Source organism: Eublepharis macularius, chromosome 11, assembly GCF_028583425.1.
Source record: "Eublepharis macularius isolate TG4126 chromosome 11, MPM_Emac_v1.0, whole genome shotgun sequence".
Lineage (NCBI taxonomy): Eukaryota > Metazoa > Chordata > Lepidosauria > Squamata > Eublepharidae > Eublepharis > Eublepharis macularius.
The window spans coordinates 38,164,531-38,182,331 of record NC_072800.1 but is presented as its reverse complement, the minus strand read 5'-3'; the positions used below and the strand labels follow the sequence as shown (position 1 = coordinate 38,182,331).

At 40.6% G+C, this 17,801-nt stretch overlaps 1 protein-coding gene across 1 annotated transcript in view; it reads left to right on the top strand.

Annotated features, from left to right (window-relative positions):
* Window positions 1-17,801, top strand: part of TGFBR2 (transforming growth factor beta receptor 2) — a 59,268-nt gene that overhangs the window by 38,488 nt on the left and 2,979 nt on the right. Inside the window, exons 4-6 of the mRNA XM_054991502.1 lie at window positions 8,923-9,725; window positions 10,116-10,257; window positions 16,391-16,518. Coding sequence (XP_054847477.1) covers window positions 8,923-9,725; window positions 10,116-10,257; window positions 16,391-16,518 — 1,073 coding nt within the window. The remainder of the gene's footprint in view (window positions 1-8,922; window positions 9,726-10,115; window positions 10,258-16,390; window positions 16,519-17,801) is intronic.

The following is a 17,801-nucleotide window of genomic DNA, read 5'->3' as shown; positions in this document are numbered from 1 at the left end:
GGTTTGGTTTTGGAACATTAATGTATCTGGAGCAACAGCTAGAAGGATACCTAGCAACATATGGGGGCCAGAGCTCCCTCAGAATACACTTTGGCCTATCTTTGAATTTCTAGCTTTTGTGCTTTTAAACGAAGTCTTTGGACCTTTTCCTTCAGAGATCATATTTTATTTTTATTTAAAGCATTTAACTGGAACCCAAGGCTAGTAACATCAGTAAAAATGTTACAAGATATAATTTTTAAACAATGTTAAAATGAGATTAGTTCACTTCACTGGATGAAGCATTATTATCACTATGGTTGTTGTGGGTTTTCCGGGCTGTATTGCCGTGGTCTTGGCATTGTAGTTCCTGACGTTTCGCCAGCAGCTGTGGCTGGCATCTTCAGAGGTGTAGCACCAAAAGACAGAGATCTCTCAGTGAGAGATCTCTGAGAGATCTCTGTCTTTTGGTGCTACACCTCTGAAGATGCCAGCCACAGCTGCTGGCGAAACGTCAGGAACTACAATGCCAAGACCACGGCAATACAGCCCGGAAAACCCACAACAACCATCGTTCTCCGGCCGTGAAAGCCTTCGACAATACATTATTATCACTGTCACTGACAAGAGGGGGATTTTTGTTTGGGATTTTATGTTTGAGGAATATAAGAATCGTTTTGTGAGATAATAGTATGTTGGAGAGATGAAAACTTTGCAGTGAATGGAATATCAATCAGTGATCACTAACTTCAAGCATATTGGAAATTTAAGTTGTTACTATTTCAAGTTGTCTTCTTCCTCAATTAGTCTGTATGGCCCCTTGTTATAGCAATTCTGGCTACAGGCGTAGCCATGTAGTTAAACATACCTTTTTGTTTTTGATGAAAGGAGCATTCCAACATATGATCCTCCAGCCTGGTATATGAATTAATTCAGTCTTGGAAGGGTGTGCCACATGACTTTGGAACTTGCATCCCTGCCTCTAAGTCTTAACTTGCAAGGAATGCTGGCAAACAATTTATAGGCACATCAGTCAAACCAAGGGAATGGTTCCTGAACATCGTGTTGGAATGTGATGCCAACTAAGCATAATTTCCCCAAACATGTTATTCATTTGTGGCTGTTGGATTCTTTAACAGCTAAACAAATTACTTGTTTGTATATCGATTTGCAGTAATTCTACAGAATGCAGTTCATTTCCAGCGTTATGGGATTCTTCTCAATGTACAAATGTTAGCAGTCAAACCGTCCCTCACACTAAAAGGGCAGCTTATGAATATGACAATATCTTAAACTCCTTCCCCTCATGTGCCCTGAGCATGAGACATGCTGCCTGGCTAGGCAGAAGGGACCCCAACTCGACAAGAGTTGGGAAATTACTGGAATGTGAGTCATGAGGCAAGACTAGCTAGCAGCCTGACACCCCAGAGATGTGCAAAAACTTATGACAAAAGAGATCTTCCAGGAGTTCCTGAGTTAATCTCATCCACAACCTTCACCCCCAGATTACTAGGAATTTCCCAGCCTGGAGCTGGCAACCCTATAATATTAACAGATATTTTAGAAAGCTGCAAGGAAACCCGGTTTTGTGAAGTATGGCTCGGATTGTGATGTAGGAATGCTTGGATTCAGTTTTTGGCTTGTGGTGCAGTTACACATTTTTTGGCCCCAGCATTGTCCTCCAGGCACCTTTCATAGGCCCACCCACTCATGCAAAAGAGTGCCGAGACTATGAAATGTTGGGTGGTAAGCATGCTGCTTCTGCTAGATTAGGTCATATTTGCACCTCTATGGGTTTGCATCTTTTGACAGATCTAGAAAGGATGGCAAGGGCTGTCTAATTTGGTTAACTTATAACAATTTTTTTATCTTCAAGGAAAGCGGGTTTGCAGAAGTTGGTTGCCACATTCCTCAAAGAAGGAATATAGCCAGCTTTTATGACATTGTCTCAGAAGAGATTTCAGTAATTGCAGCAAAACAACAATTTTGGGAACTTGTAGAGGCAGGAATCCTAACCCTTGCTGAATATAATAAAAGTGACTGTTTGTCATCTAAGGTAACAAAGCCAGTCTAGAGAGATGGATTTGTTCCAGTAAACTATCAGCAAATAGTAGCAGAGAGATTAAATACACAAATTAATGCCTGAAATTCCTTTTTTAAAATTAGGGTGTCATTTCTAGATAATCACTATTTGCAATGGGTTGCACTTTGTTTACAATTGTGGTTTCGAGTTATCAAGATTATGTTCATCTGATAGAATTGTTTATAATAATAAAAATCAGTGGCATTAAATGACCTAACTGTATGTAGGATTTTCAACAAAAGTTAGGAAATTTTAAAGGGGAAACTTTAATCTCTTTAAGATGTTATCTAATAGGAATCTCCTGTCTGATGCGCGATTCTTGAGACTTTTTGAAATGCCCAGATAAATAAAAGAAGTTGTATGGAACTTCTTTGCTGACGCTCTAGCTACCGTTTTGAAATATAACCCTTCCAGTAAGTTTTTGTTCACATTCTAGTTTGCAGCATGTTTAGCATCAGGGTAGGCATAGCTGGTGGGTGTCTTTGCATATACATAAATATTTATTCAGGGCAAGCAACTCCCGCTATTAGTTTTATCGTTTTCCTTTCCTGCCCCCACCCCAATGAGTTAAGAGAATGCAAGCACGTCTGTAACAGTCAAGAGAGACTTTATTAAACAAAATACACGTTTGAGTAATTTAAGCTTTAAGCCTGAACTTGTGAAATCATAGAAGGCTGTTTTTAGTAGATTGTGTTGTTACAGTTACAGTGGCATAAACTAGTATATGTGTGGGAAAATACCTACTACTCTAGTTATTAATCCTGTACCACAGGAACATGGGTAGTTGCTATACATATATGTAAGACAGCAGACAGGGGAGCTCGTAAGGCATTCCATGCTCTTTGTGGCTTGGGATTTTCATGCCTGCAAGACCACCTCCCAGCAAGTTATGCTTTGTCAAACAGCCTGCTGTTGGTTCCCACCAGTGGGCAAGTTTGGCTGGCTGGGCTAGGGTGCTTTTTCTTTGGTGGCATTGATACTGTGGAATGGTCTTCCTGAAAATGTGGGGAAGACCTCTACTTTTTCGTGCTATTGCAAAGCTAATCTAAAAAGGCTCTTTAAATGCAAGGGAAGTTTTAGTCTCAAGATCAACATCTGTATTTTTAGCTTTCTGTATCTGCCCAATATGTTTTAACCATAACTGTCTTCATGTTTTTGTTTGTTTGTTTTGTTCTGTTTTAAATGTAGCCATGTCAGGTCCTTGGGAAGAGGAAAGCTAAAAATGTTTTAATTAATAAATTGGTGGGCACTGAGCGGGCAAGAACCATCTGTCTTCCTTTGACACCTCTGTGTGAGATTTTTTAAAAGTCTCTGGAGAAAAATGGAGTTGGGGAGAAAAGTATAAATGTTATATTGGAGCCACAAAATATTGTCAGAAAGCCTGCGTAAAAATTGTTAAATTTTGTGATTAATGGTAATGTGATGTGACTAAAAACCATCATTGATATATCTAATTTTTTTAACATTGCTATATCTGTGGATTCTTAAATCCAAAGATTGGAGCGATGGACAGACAATACAGATCTTTCTACAATTCTTTTAAAAATCCAGGTTTGCAGAAAATTTTGAAAAAGTACATTGGGGGTTGCCCTGACCTGGACAACTCAGGCAAGCCTAATCTTGTCAGATCTTGAAAACTAAGCAGGTTTGGCCTTGGTTATTAATGGGAGAGCTCCAAAGAAGATCAGGACTGTAGAGGCAGGCAATGGCAAACCACCTCTGTTAGTCTCTTGCCATGAAAACCCCATTAGGGGTCACTGTAAGTCAGCGACCCGGGGGGGGGGGAGTGGAATCAACTCTCCCTGATAATAGAAACAACACTATAGAAAGAAAGTCAGTGGCTATTGTAGCCATTGCTAGGTAACCACAACAGTATTGCCAGTCTTCAAGTCTTGGTTTCTGTCAGCAAAAGGCAGGGGGAGGGAGCAGGGCCTTTTCCATGGCTGCTTTGTCTTTTGAGGGAAGACTTATTGGGGGCCAGACCTTGCAACCATTGGGTGACTTGCTACCACCTAACTTGCGTTCACCTAGGCCTGGCTGCTTGCTAGTGTTTAACAGCAGCCACCCCACAAAAGCTAGTGTGATAAAGTGGTTACAGTTTCAGAACAGGATCTGGGAGGCTCAGGTTCAGACTACCACTCTGCCATGGAAGCTCACTGGGTGACCTTGGACCACTTACATATTCTCAGCATAACCTACCGCATAGTTTTACTGAACAAAACAACCCGACCCCCTATCTTAGCTTGAAACTTCTTGTTGCTTTCTCTTCTAGTATTCACTTCCTGTGTGAGAATGATGTAAATTTCTTTGGGGAGAGGAGAATGATGTAAGTTGCTTTGGGTCCCAGATTTGAAGGAAGGTAGGGTATAAATAAATACAGCTAAATAAGGGGGCAGGTAGAAGGTAAGTTGGTTGGTGGGTATTAAGGAGAAATAGAAAGCAAGGAAATGTGAGGATATGGGGGTTGCCAGGAGGAGGGCAGGGAGAAATCGTGTGGAAGGGGGATACAGGGGAATGGGGTGCCCCCTGAAGATTCCCCTTTGTGCTATTGGACCCAGTCTGGCAGCCAGCACCATGCAACTGGTCCATAGTTTTTCCAGGTAGAAGCTGCCAGGGGGGTGGGATGGAAGGAAAGCTGAAGACCGGGGCAGGGCAGATGAAGGTTGGCGGGTGGGTAGAAAGGAAGTAGGATAAGGGAAAGAGGAAAAAGAATGAGATCCCCCCCCCAACTCCTTGAGGGTCACCCACTTGTCTATTTTCTAAATAGTAACACAGTTACTGAACAAAACAGCCCAATCCCCTATCTTAGCTTGAAAACCTCTTGTTGCTTTCTCTTCTAGTACTCACTTCCTGTGTGAAATCGTCCCACTGTTGAAGTGATGGGCATACTTTTGAAAGCTTATTTCCCTCTTTCTATAGGACACTTTTTTTGCTCGATGTATTTTAGAAATAAGGGACAAATGAAATGATAGGTGGTTTGTATTATGTGCTCTGTATTATTGTGCCAAAGACTAATTATAGCTGTGGGGGGAAAGACTAACTGCTGGAATTGAGCTGCTTTCTTGACTTAGATGAGATAAAATTGGGGTTTTATGATCCTCACACCTGAAAATCATGCAATTATTAGGCTCAGTTGAGCAGCTCAAGTATCGTGGCCCATTGGGTGCTGGACAAATGTTAATTGATACTATGAAAATGGCTTGTAAATCCTTTTGGGGTAGGTTAATGAAGCGGTTGGTGTGCTGCTTTCTCAGATTATTTATATATGGAGATTTTGCTCCCTCTTGGCTTCTTAACTACGTCATTCTTCCCCCAGCCTTTCATACAATGTTGTTTGCCAGTCATTGCTCTGACAATTTCCTTTCAAATCTCCCTCCCCTCTTTTTTTTGCAGACCACCTTTGTGCCGATTTTTCTGTAAGGAATTCTCTGAAGCCTTTTTTGTGGAGTTAATAGTTTGCTGCAGTTTTATAGGTCCCGCCCACATCCAGCCACTTCCATGCCCCCCTCCCTCCTTTTTTCTCAGCTGCTGCCATTTGCCCTGACAGTGCCCACCATTTTTTTAAAGACTATATTGATGAACCACTATAGCAGATAACTATAAACTGAGTTTCTTAGGATGTGTAATGGGGGGTGGGGGTGGTCTTATCTTACAGCTGAATGGTATGCTTAGCTATTAAAGTTCCTTTTTTTCCTTTAATATGCTGACTGCTAAAACGGACTGCTTCAAGCTGATCAGGCAAACAGAAATTTGAACCCAAGCGGGGAGGAGGGTTTTCTATAGCTGGCGATTAGGGGCTTGGAAGGTAAGACAGGAGGAAGGATGTGCGACATGGTACTTGTATGTGAGCAAAAGGGAGAGAAGTGTGGAGCCAAGTCCTCCTGCTTTAATAGGGGTCCCAGTAAGCCTGCACATGTTTGAATGGGGGGAATGGACCTAGGTAAACTCTGTTGCCCTGGGAACACCACTCTGTCTAGTGTTATACCACTGTGTCAATATAGTGTATGTGAAAAAGAAAAGAAAGAACAGAGGGTGGTGCTTCACTGCCTCCATGGTGGCAGAAGGGCCAATGGAACTAAAATACAGTCCTTCACCTGTTCAAAGGAAAGCCCAATTTGCCAACGCAGAAAAAGCAGAGAAAAGAAGCAGACTAGTTATGAGAGCACTTCCGCTGGAAGCACAGCAGCAACAGAGAAAAACAGAATGAGTGTACTGTGCGTAAACTGCCTCACACAGGCCCCTGTCATTTTGCTGAAGTTTGTAAATTGGGTGAATGTTCACACTAACCTGATAAGCATCTAGCACTCACTCTAAACTGATGGTATTAAATATGCCACAAAACATTTTTGTGAAGTTTGGCATGTTTCCTCCCTTGTTATTGAATGAACCCACAGTTTCAGAATCTGCCGCCGATCTTTGTGTTCATGCAAGAGTGCTTTTAAAGATCAAGCCTTGCCCACTTCTTTGCCTCTCCAGCATCTGTTTTGGGTTATGCATTATTCTCATCTTCAGTGAGGTACTTCTTATAACTTCAACTATTGTTTTGTCATCTGTTCGTGTCTTTGCCCCTTATAAGCTGTCCTTTTTCTTCTGTTGGCTTTAGCTGACTATTGCTGCTAGTAATTTCAGCTATCATGTGGGTAGTTCTTTACAAGTCTTTTACCATTCTCACTTTCTGCCTATAGAGACTATGTTCACCAGTGACTGGCAATATCTGTAGCCTCAGTAAGGAATTTTTCTGGGCACATTTTTCAGATTGTGAGTTCTAGAATATTTAACAAGACAGATTAAAAACCTTTAAAAAAACAGCCTTCTCAGATGTCTAACAACATTAAAATGTGTGATATACAGAGCAACTGTTTGACTAGAATTGTTTCAACATAGCTCCCTTCAAAGGACCAAGGTACACATGAGAAGTGATAGCCCACTGCCCATTTTTTTGTAGAAAAAAGGCTGCTTATGTGGTGTAAGAGTGTAGAAGTAGCGTGTGTGTGTGTGCGCGCATGCTGTCAAGTCGCTCTCAACTTATGGCAGTCCTATGTATTAACAGCCTCCAAATGTACTATCATTACCCTAACCATTATTCTGTCCAGTGTCTCCTTGAGCAAACTTACTTCCTCCCTGATAATTGAAAATGATATGAAACTCTACAAGAGCCGCTGGGAAGGGGGTGGTTTGGTTTAGGCAAAAGATTAAGCATTGTTCAGCTTGTCACTTCCGGGTTCGCCCCTCTAGTCCAGAAGTGGTTTTTCCTGTACAAGAATGACTATTGGGGGTATGGTTATACTTACGACAGGCACTTTGACCCTAATTGGCAGGCACTGACACTTTAACATTTCATCATCCTGTGGAAAGCAGGTGATTTGTCAGCTTTTCTTTTTTACTCTTTGGGTTTGGGTTTCGTAGCTGCTCACCTTTTTCATGCCAGTGACGTTTTCAGTGACTTTTCAAATGTATGTTCAGTATTTTTTTTAAAAGTGCATAGACTACTCACCACACAGCCTACGGTCCACTGTCAACTTTGGGACTCTCCCCCCTCCCTTTTCTATACTGACATTTTTCCTCAGTATTCGAAATCTCTGCTTAAAACAAAGTTGCAGCAGACAGCCTGAGAGTTTGTTTAAACAAGCAACTCATTCCACTATGGTTACCAGTTCCATTGTCTGTCTCACTCAGACTAGTTTTTCATTTATAGAGTGAAATTTTTACACAGGTGGGAAGAAATAATCCTAAAATACCTTGCTTTAATAAGTTAATTTAATAGTAAAAAACAAAGATGCAATGCTACTTCAGGCTACACTAAGTGTTTATATCTATATATTTTGGCAGGGCGGGGGGACTCTTGCCCATTTCCTTTTTTTAGTCTCAGACCTATAGTTACACAAATGACTGTATCTGCTCTGTGCTAGCTTCATACTAATCAGTTTTGGTGATATAGCTGAACTATGAAGTTGGGACAGACCCCATTCTGCATGCTTTATGCACTCACTGGGAATTTGCAAGTGTCTCCTTTTTTATTCCAGTTTAAAATGCAGAATGTAGGAGAAGGGGAAGTAATGTAGTATGACATTCTGGGTTTTAACATAATATGTGCAATAATATTACTTGCGACAGTAAAAACTATGGCCAGGATCTTAAACGTTTCTGGTGATCTCAGTGTCCGGTTTGCATCGAGTGCAATTGTATTTTTTTATTTATTTTGTCTTGTATGTGCCTAAAGACAGGTCTCCAAGGCAACTGACAAAATAAAATAAACACAAGTTTTGAGGGTTTTTTAAAAAAATAAATAAATGGCAGTGGCATTAGATACAGACACTGGGTGGTGAAGAACAGTAAGGAAATGCCTTCTCCCAAGTCATTAGACAATGCTGCCATTTATTAGTAACTTCATTTTTACCCCCACCTTTCTCCCTGATGGGGACCCCAAAGGAGCTTACATCATTCTCTCTTTCAGTTGATCCTCACAACACCCCCCCCCCGAGGTAGGTTAAGCTGAGAGTGAGTGGCCCATGGTCACCCTTTCATACCAGTGTGGAGATTCAAACTTGAGTCTACGAGATCCTAGTCCAGCACTCCAACTACTATACCACACTAGTTTGCTGATCTCTAAAGATTCTGTTTTTAGTTGCCATGTGGTAAAGGATCCTACTGTTTAAGCAATAGAATAGGCCTCCCCTTTGGAATATGGAACCAATTGCATGGTTCTGTAGATACAGGGTAATGTTGAAATAAAATCAGTTGCTTCTGTGAAAACACATTCAACTTTTTTTTTTAAGGAAAAAGTCATTTTACCATAATGTAAGGTTAGTAAAGTATATCCATAAAGCATATGTAAGCAGATTTTTATCTCTTTCTTCCAGATACCCCCTCAAGTGTAGAAGAAGTAAAAGATGTGATTTCTAAAGTTGCAATAATAAGCCTTGTCCCATTACTTGTGGTCACCGTTGCTGTGATTCTCATCTTTTACTGCTACCGTATTCAGAGGAGGAGGAAGCTCAACAAGGCATGGGAGAAGAATGTGAAATCCAAAAAACATAAAGACTGTAGCGATGTTTGTGCTATCATGTTAGATGACGACCGTTCTGACATCAGTTCTACTTGCGCCAACAACATTAACCACAATACCGAACTGTTACCCATTGAGTTAGACACGCTTGTGGGCAAAGGGAGGTTTGCTGAAGTCTATAAAGCGAAACTGAAGCAAAATACATCAGAACAGTTTGAAACCGTGGCTGTCAAGATCTTCCCTTATGAAGAATATGCTTCTTGGAAGACTGAGAAAGACATCTTTTCAGATATAAACCTGAAGCATGAGAACATCCTTCAGTTCTTGACCGCAGAGGAGCGCAAGACAGACCTAGGCAAACAGTACTGGTTGATCACTGCTTTCCACTCGAGGGGAAACTTGCAGGAATACCTCATAAAACACATCATTAGCTGGGAGGACCTCTGGAAACTGGGTGGCTCTTTGGCTCGTGGGATTGCCCACCTGCACAGTGACCATACACCTTGTGGCCGACCCAAGACGCCTATTGTCCACAGAGATCTAAAGAGTTCCAATATCTTGGTGAAAAATGATTTAACTTGCTGCCTCTGTGACTTCGGGCTGTCTCTGAGGCTGGATCCAACTCTCTCTGTAGATGATCTGGCGAACAGTGGGCAGGTGAGCTGTGGGCACAGTAGAAAAGCTAAAGTATTTAAAGTATTGCTAGCAAAAACCCTACTAACACCAACACCTGTGTTGGGTAACCCTCATTTGGAGATAAACCTTGTACACCATAGGAGAGATTCTGTATTCCCCTGTAGGACCCTTGCCTTCGAGAGCTGGGCGACCCTTTTTCAGGGCTAGAGAGCAGGTTTTGTTTTCACTGCAGTGGTATTGCTCAACAATTTAACATGGAGCCGCAATGCTTGTTTTTCACATTTGTGCCACAGATTACCACATTTACCCATATGGAAGCTAGACATACGTTTCTTCCCAGAATAGATTACTGAGTGACATTAACTGTCCAAACTCCACTTTTAATTGTTCATTTTGTAAAAATGTTTACAGGTTGGCACAGCAAGGTACATGGCTCCTGAAGTTCTGGAATCCAGAATGAACTTGGATAATGTTGAATCTTTCAAGCAGACTGACGTCTATTCCATGGCTTTAGTTCTCTGGGAAATGACTTCTCGTTGCAATAGTGTTGGAGGTAAGTGAGACAGCCTCAATAACGCCATTTTTTTTTGCAAGGTGGCCTATAAATACTGAGTTCTAAAAGTTTCAGGAATTTGTTTCAATATGCATTTATTATAGTTACACACCTTGTATTTCCTCTAAGGAGCTCTGAGTGGCTTATTATATAGTTTCACTGCTGTTTGCCATCCAAGAAGTTTGCAAAACTAAACTTTCTTAGTTTCAAGAACCGCATTTTACTGTGAGTCTCCAAACCCGTCTCTGCACTGTTTTAAAACAGTTTTTCTGTAGTCATGGTAACAATTCATATTGCTGAGACCTGTGTTGACTTTCAAAATGCAGCAAGCTTCTGCTTTGGAACCTAAGCCCAGTTTGGTGCAGAGCATTGACTGGACAGGAGACTGCTTTGTACAGGGTGGGCAGGAAGAATAACGGAGGAAGAAACTTGCTCTGATTGCTTTGGAAGAAAAAGAGGGTGCAAGTTGAAATATGCAAATAAGAATTATATGTATTAAGTGACCTTCAAAGTGTAAATTTAACCACTTGGTTAATTAGCTCACAGCATCTGCATTTTTATGTGTTATAAGTAAAGGAGGGAGCAAGATGTATCTTACCTGATTTATGTAACATTCTCCATGGGTGAAGTAAGTGTTATTATATTATTGACCACATCATGATATATGCTGATTTCCTGGTTATCCTTCTAGCCTCCTCCCCTATGATTGTGGAATCTAGTGCTCTGTTGATAACTTCCAGCCCTGTTAATATGGTTTCTAATGAATAGACAGATGAATGATAAACGAGAGTTTGAGTGCAGTTTCTTCTTACTCATTTCTGAATTCGGCAAGACTGCTGTTTTCATAATGTTGCTAAAGGAATCGAGGTGCAATTATAAATGCAACTTATGTTCCAAATTGGGAAGTAGCTTAGGTTTACCTTATAACAGTGCTATAGCATATTAGCATGCCTGCTCAAAAGTTGTAAGTATTGGGCGGTTATTTCTATTTGGAAAACAAAGTGTTAATCTTGTACTGATACAAGATGATTTACAGTTCCCACTTCTATAGGAGGCAGTAATTTCTCTGAGCAAATAGCTTGCTATAAAGTTGATTTGATTGGCATCTTGGAAGGAAACAAATATATTGCAATTTCTTCTAGACCAGTAAATGGATACCTAAAGTTGCTGTGTATCTTATTGCCTAGCATTGATTTCAAGGGATAGGATCTGTGAGAATCTGAAGAAATTTCATAAATTATTAGTTAGGGTGACTATTTAAATATTTCAGTGGCATCCTGATTGATAAATGCTTTGTGCTCCCAAAATACAACTTCTAATTTCCAAGGTGTCAACATACTAGTTTGACCTTTGTAATCCTTTCTATAAAGAGATTTAAAAGCTGATCAGATTTGTGCCAGCCTTTCTGGAATTCTGGCTTATTGCTTGTCAACAGCTTTCTTTTTTAGGCATGTGTGAGTTGTTTGCTCAGGAAGAATCTTACATCCTTGCCGATGCCTGAGGTCTCTTCCTGTTACTCTTTGATGAGCACACAGGAATAGTGTCTGTGGTAAGAACCACCCTCTTAGCCGATCTATGTAGGAAGTGAGAGAGCTGCCTAAAATGAATAGAATCAGGGTTTTACCAGGAAGCCGGGAGGGGGGGAAGAATCGTACCATTTCAGCTAGGAAAGGGTGGGGCCTCTTACAAAGGTCTCTTTAAATAGTCTGTGATAACAGTTAAGCTTTACATCACACCTGTGGAATACAGCTGCAAAACAGTACAGTACTGGAAAAAAGATAATAAACCCATAGCTGCATATTATTGGTAAAACAAAGATACCAAAGGTATCAGCTGTTGTATCAGCAACTTTTCTCACAGATCTGGACTCTTCTTGGAGTGGAAAGGCATTTATCTTCTCCAAAAGCAAGGAAGGATTTCCAGTTCTACTTCTTGCTGTAGACTCCCCTGACCCTCAGGAACAGCTTTCGGGGGGGGGGGCAGTGAACTGGACCAGAGGGAAGGGGTAGATGGGAAAGACTTGTTTTGTGACTGTGCTCTGTTTGCAATTCTTTGATTTCATCCCTAAGTCAATAAACCCAACCAGTGGGCTCTTCTGCATGGTGAACTTTACACTGGGCTTTCTGAGTATTCAGTCCATGAGGACTGGATCTGCTTTATTCATAAGTTCTGGCCCTGTACTGCTTTGATTCTTTAGTTCTACACTTTGAGAGAGTTGAACCGAAGTGGTGTCTCTTTATTTCTGCACTAGAAAAATGCCTGGATTCTGCTGTGGGCTAAGGATTAGTCAGTTTCCTCATTTGATCAACTGAGGAAACTTACAAGGGTTTATTTTTTCTCTTTTTAAATGGCACTGATGTTGCAATGTTGCAATTTAATTTTTTTAATTCAGGAAAAAAATTGGATTGGTTGCTATTCAACCAATCAAGGTTCAGGGGAATAAAGGGAAGGGTGAACTGCAGTGCCAGGGCCAGGCCTCTCACCGAAGAAAGCATTCTGACTTCAGAAACGCCCCAGGTTGACTTTGCTGGAAAAAAACCATTGGAGTATGTGTGCAGCGAGAAAAGCTGCAGAAAAGCTGAGGAAAGGTCAGTTCTGTAGCAGTTGCAGCCTTTCTCTATGTGGAATGCAAAAAAGGCTGGGAAGCAGGGTATTTTGACCACGCATGCAGAAGTCTGGAGCTACATTGATGCAGTATGGGGTCAGAGCCGATGAAAAAGCCCCATGTGGAAAAGACTACTGTTTGGTGTATTGAAAATAATGTAAATCACAGCTATTCTCAGTACAGTAGTAACATGTTTCTTAAAGTCTAAAATTTGAGTTTGTAATTCAAGGTTAGGAGAATGCGTTGTTATGATTGGCTATTCAGTTGTGTGTGGGTATGTAAGTATGCATATGATGAAAAATCAGTGAATATGAGCCTTGATATTAGTGGTGAATGTAATATCTCAGAGGGGGAAGCCTCCCTGTTTCCAAATTAAGCTGCTTTCTAGTCCACACATCTATCTTTTGTGCCCTTCATGTTGTGGCTACTGCTACTGAGTTTGCCATGCCAGGACTCTTTCACAGTGGTTGAAATGATTGTGGTCCAAGTTCGTGTTCCTGGTATTGGTTATGCCATCTTCCTTTCAGGGTTAACTGATAGGACTGCAGAGTTTTTAAAAAGGGGACAAGACTTTGGGGGCAGGGGGTGGCAAGGGAGCAACAATGACATTAACTGTCTCTTTAGCTAGCAGAATAGTGTGTATTTTGTAAATGGCTTTCACCTTTCTGGAACAAAGGAAGCATTAAGCTGTGCTTGGGAATGAGATTGTGAAAGATACAGGTGTTTTGCTTAGCCTGGGCGGTGAAGCAAAGATTTGTTGAACACTGCCTTCATAGTATACCAGATCCTTTTTACTCTGTTTTGCTTAAAATGCATGAGCTTTAATCTGTATGCTAGAGTTGTAAATAAAAGTGTAGTAGGTGGGAAAAAGTCATCTGAAGAAACAGGCCAGTCTGTCGCTTAGCTGGCCTGAATGCTGAGAATCTGGTGTTTGGGAAGGAGAGTATAGTTTTCTTGATGTTTCACTGGAGTATAATTTAGAAGTCATATTTAGAAACCCAGCAATGCTGCTTTTGGGAAAGCTTGAACTGCTCTGTTACCCTGTTAACTTGGTATTTCAGGCGGCACAGCAGCTGTGTACCAGATGTTACGGTTTGTGAGAAAGATCATTTCCATCCAGGCTTTTTTGCTTTTGCAGCCGACATGGATACTGTGAGAAAGGAAAGCGCAATGAGCGTTAAGTGATCTGACAGCCCTCTAAAAGCTGCTTATTTTTAAGACCTTTGTTGCCAGTACATGACATCAGTCAGAATAAGCAAGGTTATCAGAGAATAATCTGGAAAATAGCTTTCAAAATGGTTGCTGTTCTTTGAGATGCTCCTAAACCGTATTGCGTAGCTTGAGAGAGAAGCTAGCTTGATTAGAAAACTGCTCTTTTTATTTAAGTTTAAAAACTATCCCCCCAAAAAGAAGCTGTTGTTGGAAAAAAGGGCTTTGTTGTATGTTTAGAATAAGGAGCAAAAGCCTCTCATTTCCAACTGGTTCTAGGCTGCTTCAGGCCCTCTTTTATGAGAGTACAAGGCAGTATGAGGTTGTCTGTAGCGTTGCGTTCACAGTGAAGGGAGAAGCAACCAACACTTCTACTGGAATATCAAGATGTCGGGGGGGGGGGGGCTCATGCAATAGGATGAGAAAGATAATGAATTTAGCATGGCAGTTACATCCGCATGTATAACAGTTAGTGCATAGGACTTGAGAGACTTGCCTTCAGACTCTGCCTTCAGAGTCTAGCATCACTGGTTGACCTTGGGTTATCACTCTCTTCAGCCTAATGTGTATTACACAGTTGTGAGGATAAATGGAGGAGGAGACACCATGTATGCTGCTGTAAGCTTCTTGGAAAAGCAACAGATAATAGATGGAGCCCATGCATAGGGTTTTATTAGGGCCCAGAGGTCCAAGGGACCTAATCGGTGCTATAAGCCCATTACCAAGTTACGGTCAATTTATGCCATTTCACATAGAGCATGTAGTTTTTTTTGGCATGTAGTTGTATTGTGGGATCGTGTGTGTATGGGGTCCATGTTATAAACTTGAAAGAGGCTATGAGGAATATCGTTTGGCCCCTAGACAGTTGAACAAATTGCTAATCTATGCAAATCTCAGTTTTAATTTCAATATTTAAACTAATATTATGCCAAGGAGAGAAAGCATACATGCAAGGACACAGTTGTTAGCTTTTCCACATAGCTTTATTTTTAGAAAGTGTTGTTTCTGCCTTGAATTGAACCACCTTTAAATAAAATAAACATGTAGGCTACAACCCTTTCCCCAGTATATAAGCTCCATTGATTTAGATGGGAGTTACGCATAAGTAACGACAAGTTGGCAGGGTTTTTTTGCATTCTTTTGCATGTCAAAACATGTCACATTTCTTCTAATGTATTGTGCTTCAAGCCATACTCATTTTTTTAGACTGGTTCCATGGAATAGTTTGTCTTCTTTGTCTCTCTCTGAAATGTACTCTAGTTTTGGCATGCATATCTTCATGTAAAGAGTAGTTAATGTGGAATTATCTTGCCAAACTTGCCTAGTGTGCTCAGCGACAATGATGGGTTTAGTATTTGTACAGCGACTGTCATAATAAAACTTGATCTGTACTTTATCATGAGAATACATAGGAACCACAAATACATATATGAATTCAGAAAATTCTGTCCTGCTAAAAAACAGGACAGAAGTTAGCTTTGTCTATAGGCCAATCCAGATTAATAATGTTATGCCTCATTAATCTTGGATGTATTTTAGAAATGCTGTAGATGTTTTTGAAGCTTATTTACTTGCTTCATTTATACCCTACCTTTCTGCCCAAAGCACCTTCCGTTGTTCTCCTTTTTCCTCCATATTGAAGGCCAAAATAGCCATGATGCTGTGAAATCCACCACTATTTAAAAGCTGATATTTGCTGAATGGTATCCTGATTGAATCAGGCCAGAGGTTAGGGAGAGAGAAGTGGTTTAACTCTCCCATTCCGTACAGTATTGTCAATCAAAACTGCTTCCCATGTTGGGTAAACAGAGCAGAGAGGGTTAAACTACTTCTCCTTGATTCCACAGTCCCAGTACAAATTTGACTGGGTGTGGCCACTATTGAGCTTTTCAAAACCTTATAAAGATTTGATTTTGAACTCCTAATGTGTCTGTTTGGATCCTCCCTAAGATATTTTGCTTTGGTGTTCGAGTAGCAACCAAATAATAGAATATCCATTTGAAACTGTTGCTCACTGTTTATGATTTTGCAGGTAATGCTCATTTTAAGCTCCAGTTGAGATTTGAATAAAAAATTATATGAGGCTGTGGTTGCCCACTGGCCAGTTTTCCATTGGCATGATTGTTGCCAGATTAGATTTTCTTTTTAATGGAATAGAGAGAATAGGCCAGTTTTTAACGATAAAGTGTCTTTTGAGGCAAAGGGGTTTGTGATGCTGCACCCTTAAGACCTTTGAAGCTCTGAACTTGCAGCCACTTTTAAGACCCATGTGACCACCGAGATGAATTGAGTATCCTTGTGTTCTTATTCTCATGGCAGAGGTGAAAGACTATGAGCCACCATTTGGATCTAAAGTGAGAGAACATCCTTGTGTTGAAAGCATGAAGGACAATGTTTTGAGGGACAGAGGGCGGCCGGAGATACCTAGCTCATGGCTCAACCATCAGGTAAGAGAATTGGCCTGTGTGACATGGCTGTTGCTTTGCATTGGGTAGTCCCAACGGCTCAGGGTGACACAACTAAACCATTGTTCCATGTCTGCTCTCCCTGGTACCTCCCTGCAATATGTATTTCTGTCTGAGCTTTGTACTTTCAAGTTGGTATAATAACATTAGTTCCTTTGTGAATGCATTACTGCAATTAAACTTTCTAAATTTGATTGTGCTGGAGCTGCTGAACATACCATAGGCATCTTGTGAGTGACCCTTCGCCACAATTTAGTGACTGGACTAGTCAAACAGTAGTCAAAATGATGGAATGAAATGACCAGGATTTGCTAATTGCCCCTGAATACCCAGTACTTCTGCAAAATCTTCAGCTGATGCTTAGGCTTTATTAGCTGTTCCATATTCATTCACTTCCTCTGCAGTTGTTTTTGTAATGAACCTATTATTCATAATGCTAAATTCTGAAATGGATTTTACCCAGTGCTGCTTCTTCTCCCACCCCCTGTTTCACTTTGTAATGAGATTTGTTGCACTACTGGTTTCAAGTTAATGTTTAATATTTAACTTTAATGTTGGTAATTTCAATGCCAACAGAAAATGAATATTATTTGTATACTTACAATATTGTTGTACTGTTGACATCTGTCAACATCACCCATTAGGTAGATTATGTAAGTCATGCAGTGCTTTGAACTGAAGTTTTTGGGGGCGTTTTGCTGGAAGAAAATACTTTGTAAACTCTGTTTCACTTTTTGTGACCAAGGATAAAACCATTCTGTTGCCTGATATTAGCTGAGTTTAGATAGGTAATTTCTGCTGTTGGAGGAGGAAGGCCAAACAGAGTTAACATTTAATGAATTAAAATGCTTGAGTACGGTCCAACAGCTGCATGTATGAGTAAGACCTGTATTCTATTCACTCTCAAACAGGGCTGTTACATAGAATAGTGTACCCACAATAGAAACCTCATTGTGGCATGCTGATGCTATTAAGTGTGCTCCAAACGTCACCAGGTATTCCCTCAGCTCATGACAGGGTATCAGAGTTAATATTTCCTATCATGCCTCACAATTGCTACTCATTGGGACGGACATTCTACATAAATGGTGGCATTGCTTTAAAAAAAAAAACCTTTGCCTTTTGGAATGTGTCTTTCAACATCCCAGATGTGTATGCCTCTTAGTTCTTTTTGTCTCTCTGTAATTGGGAAGCAGACCATTTCTTTACATGCATACACATACGTTATTAGGCACTTTTTAATTTGATCCTGTCCACATAATTTC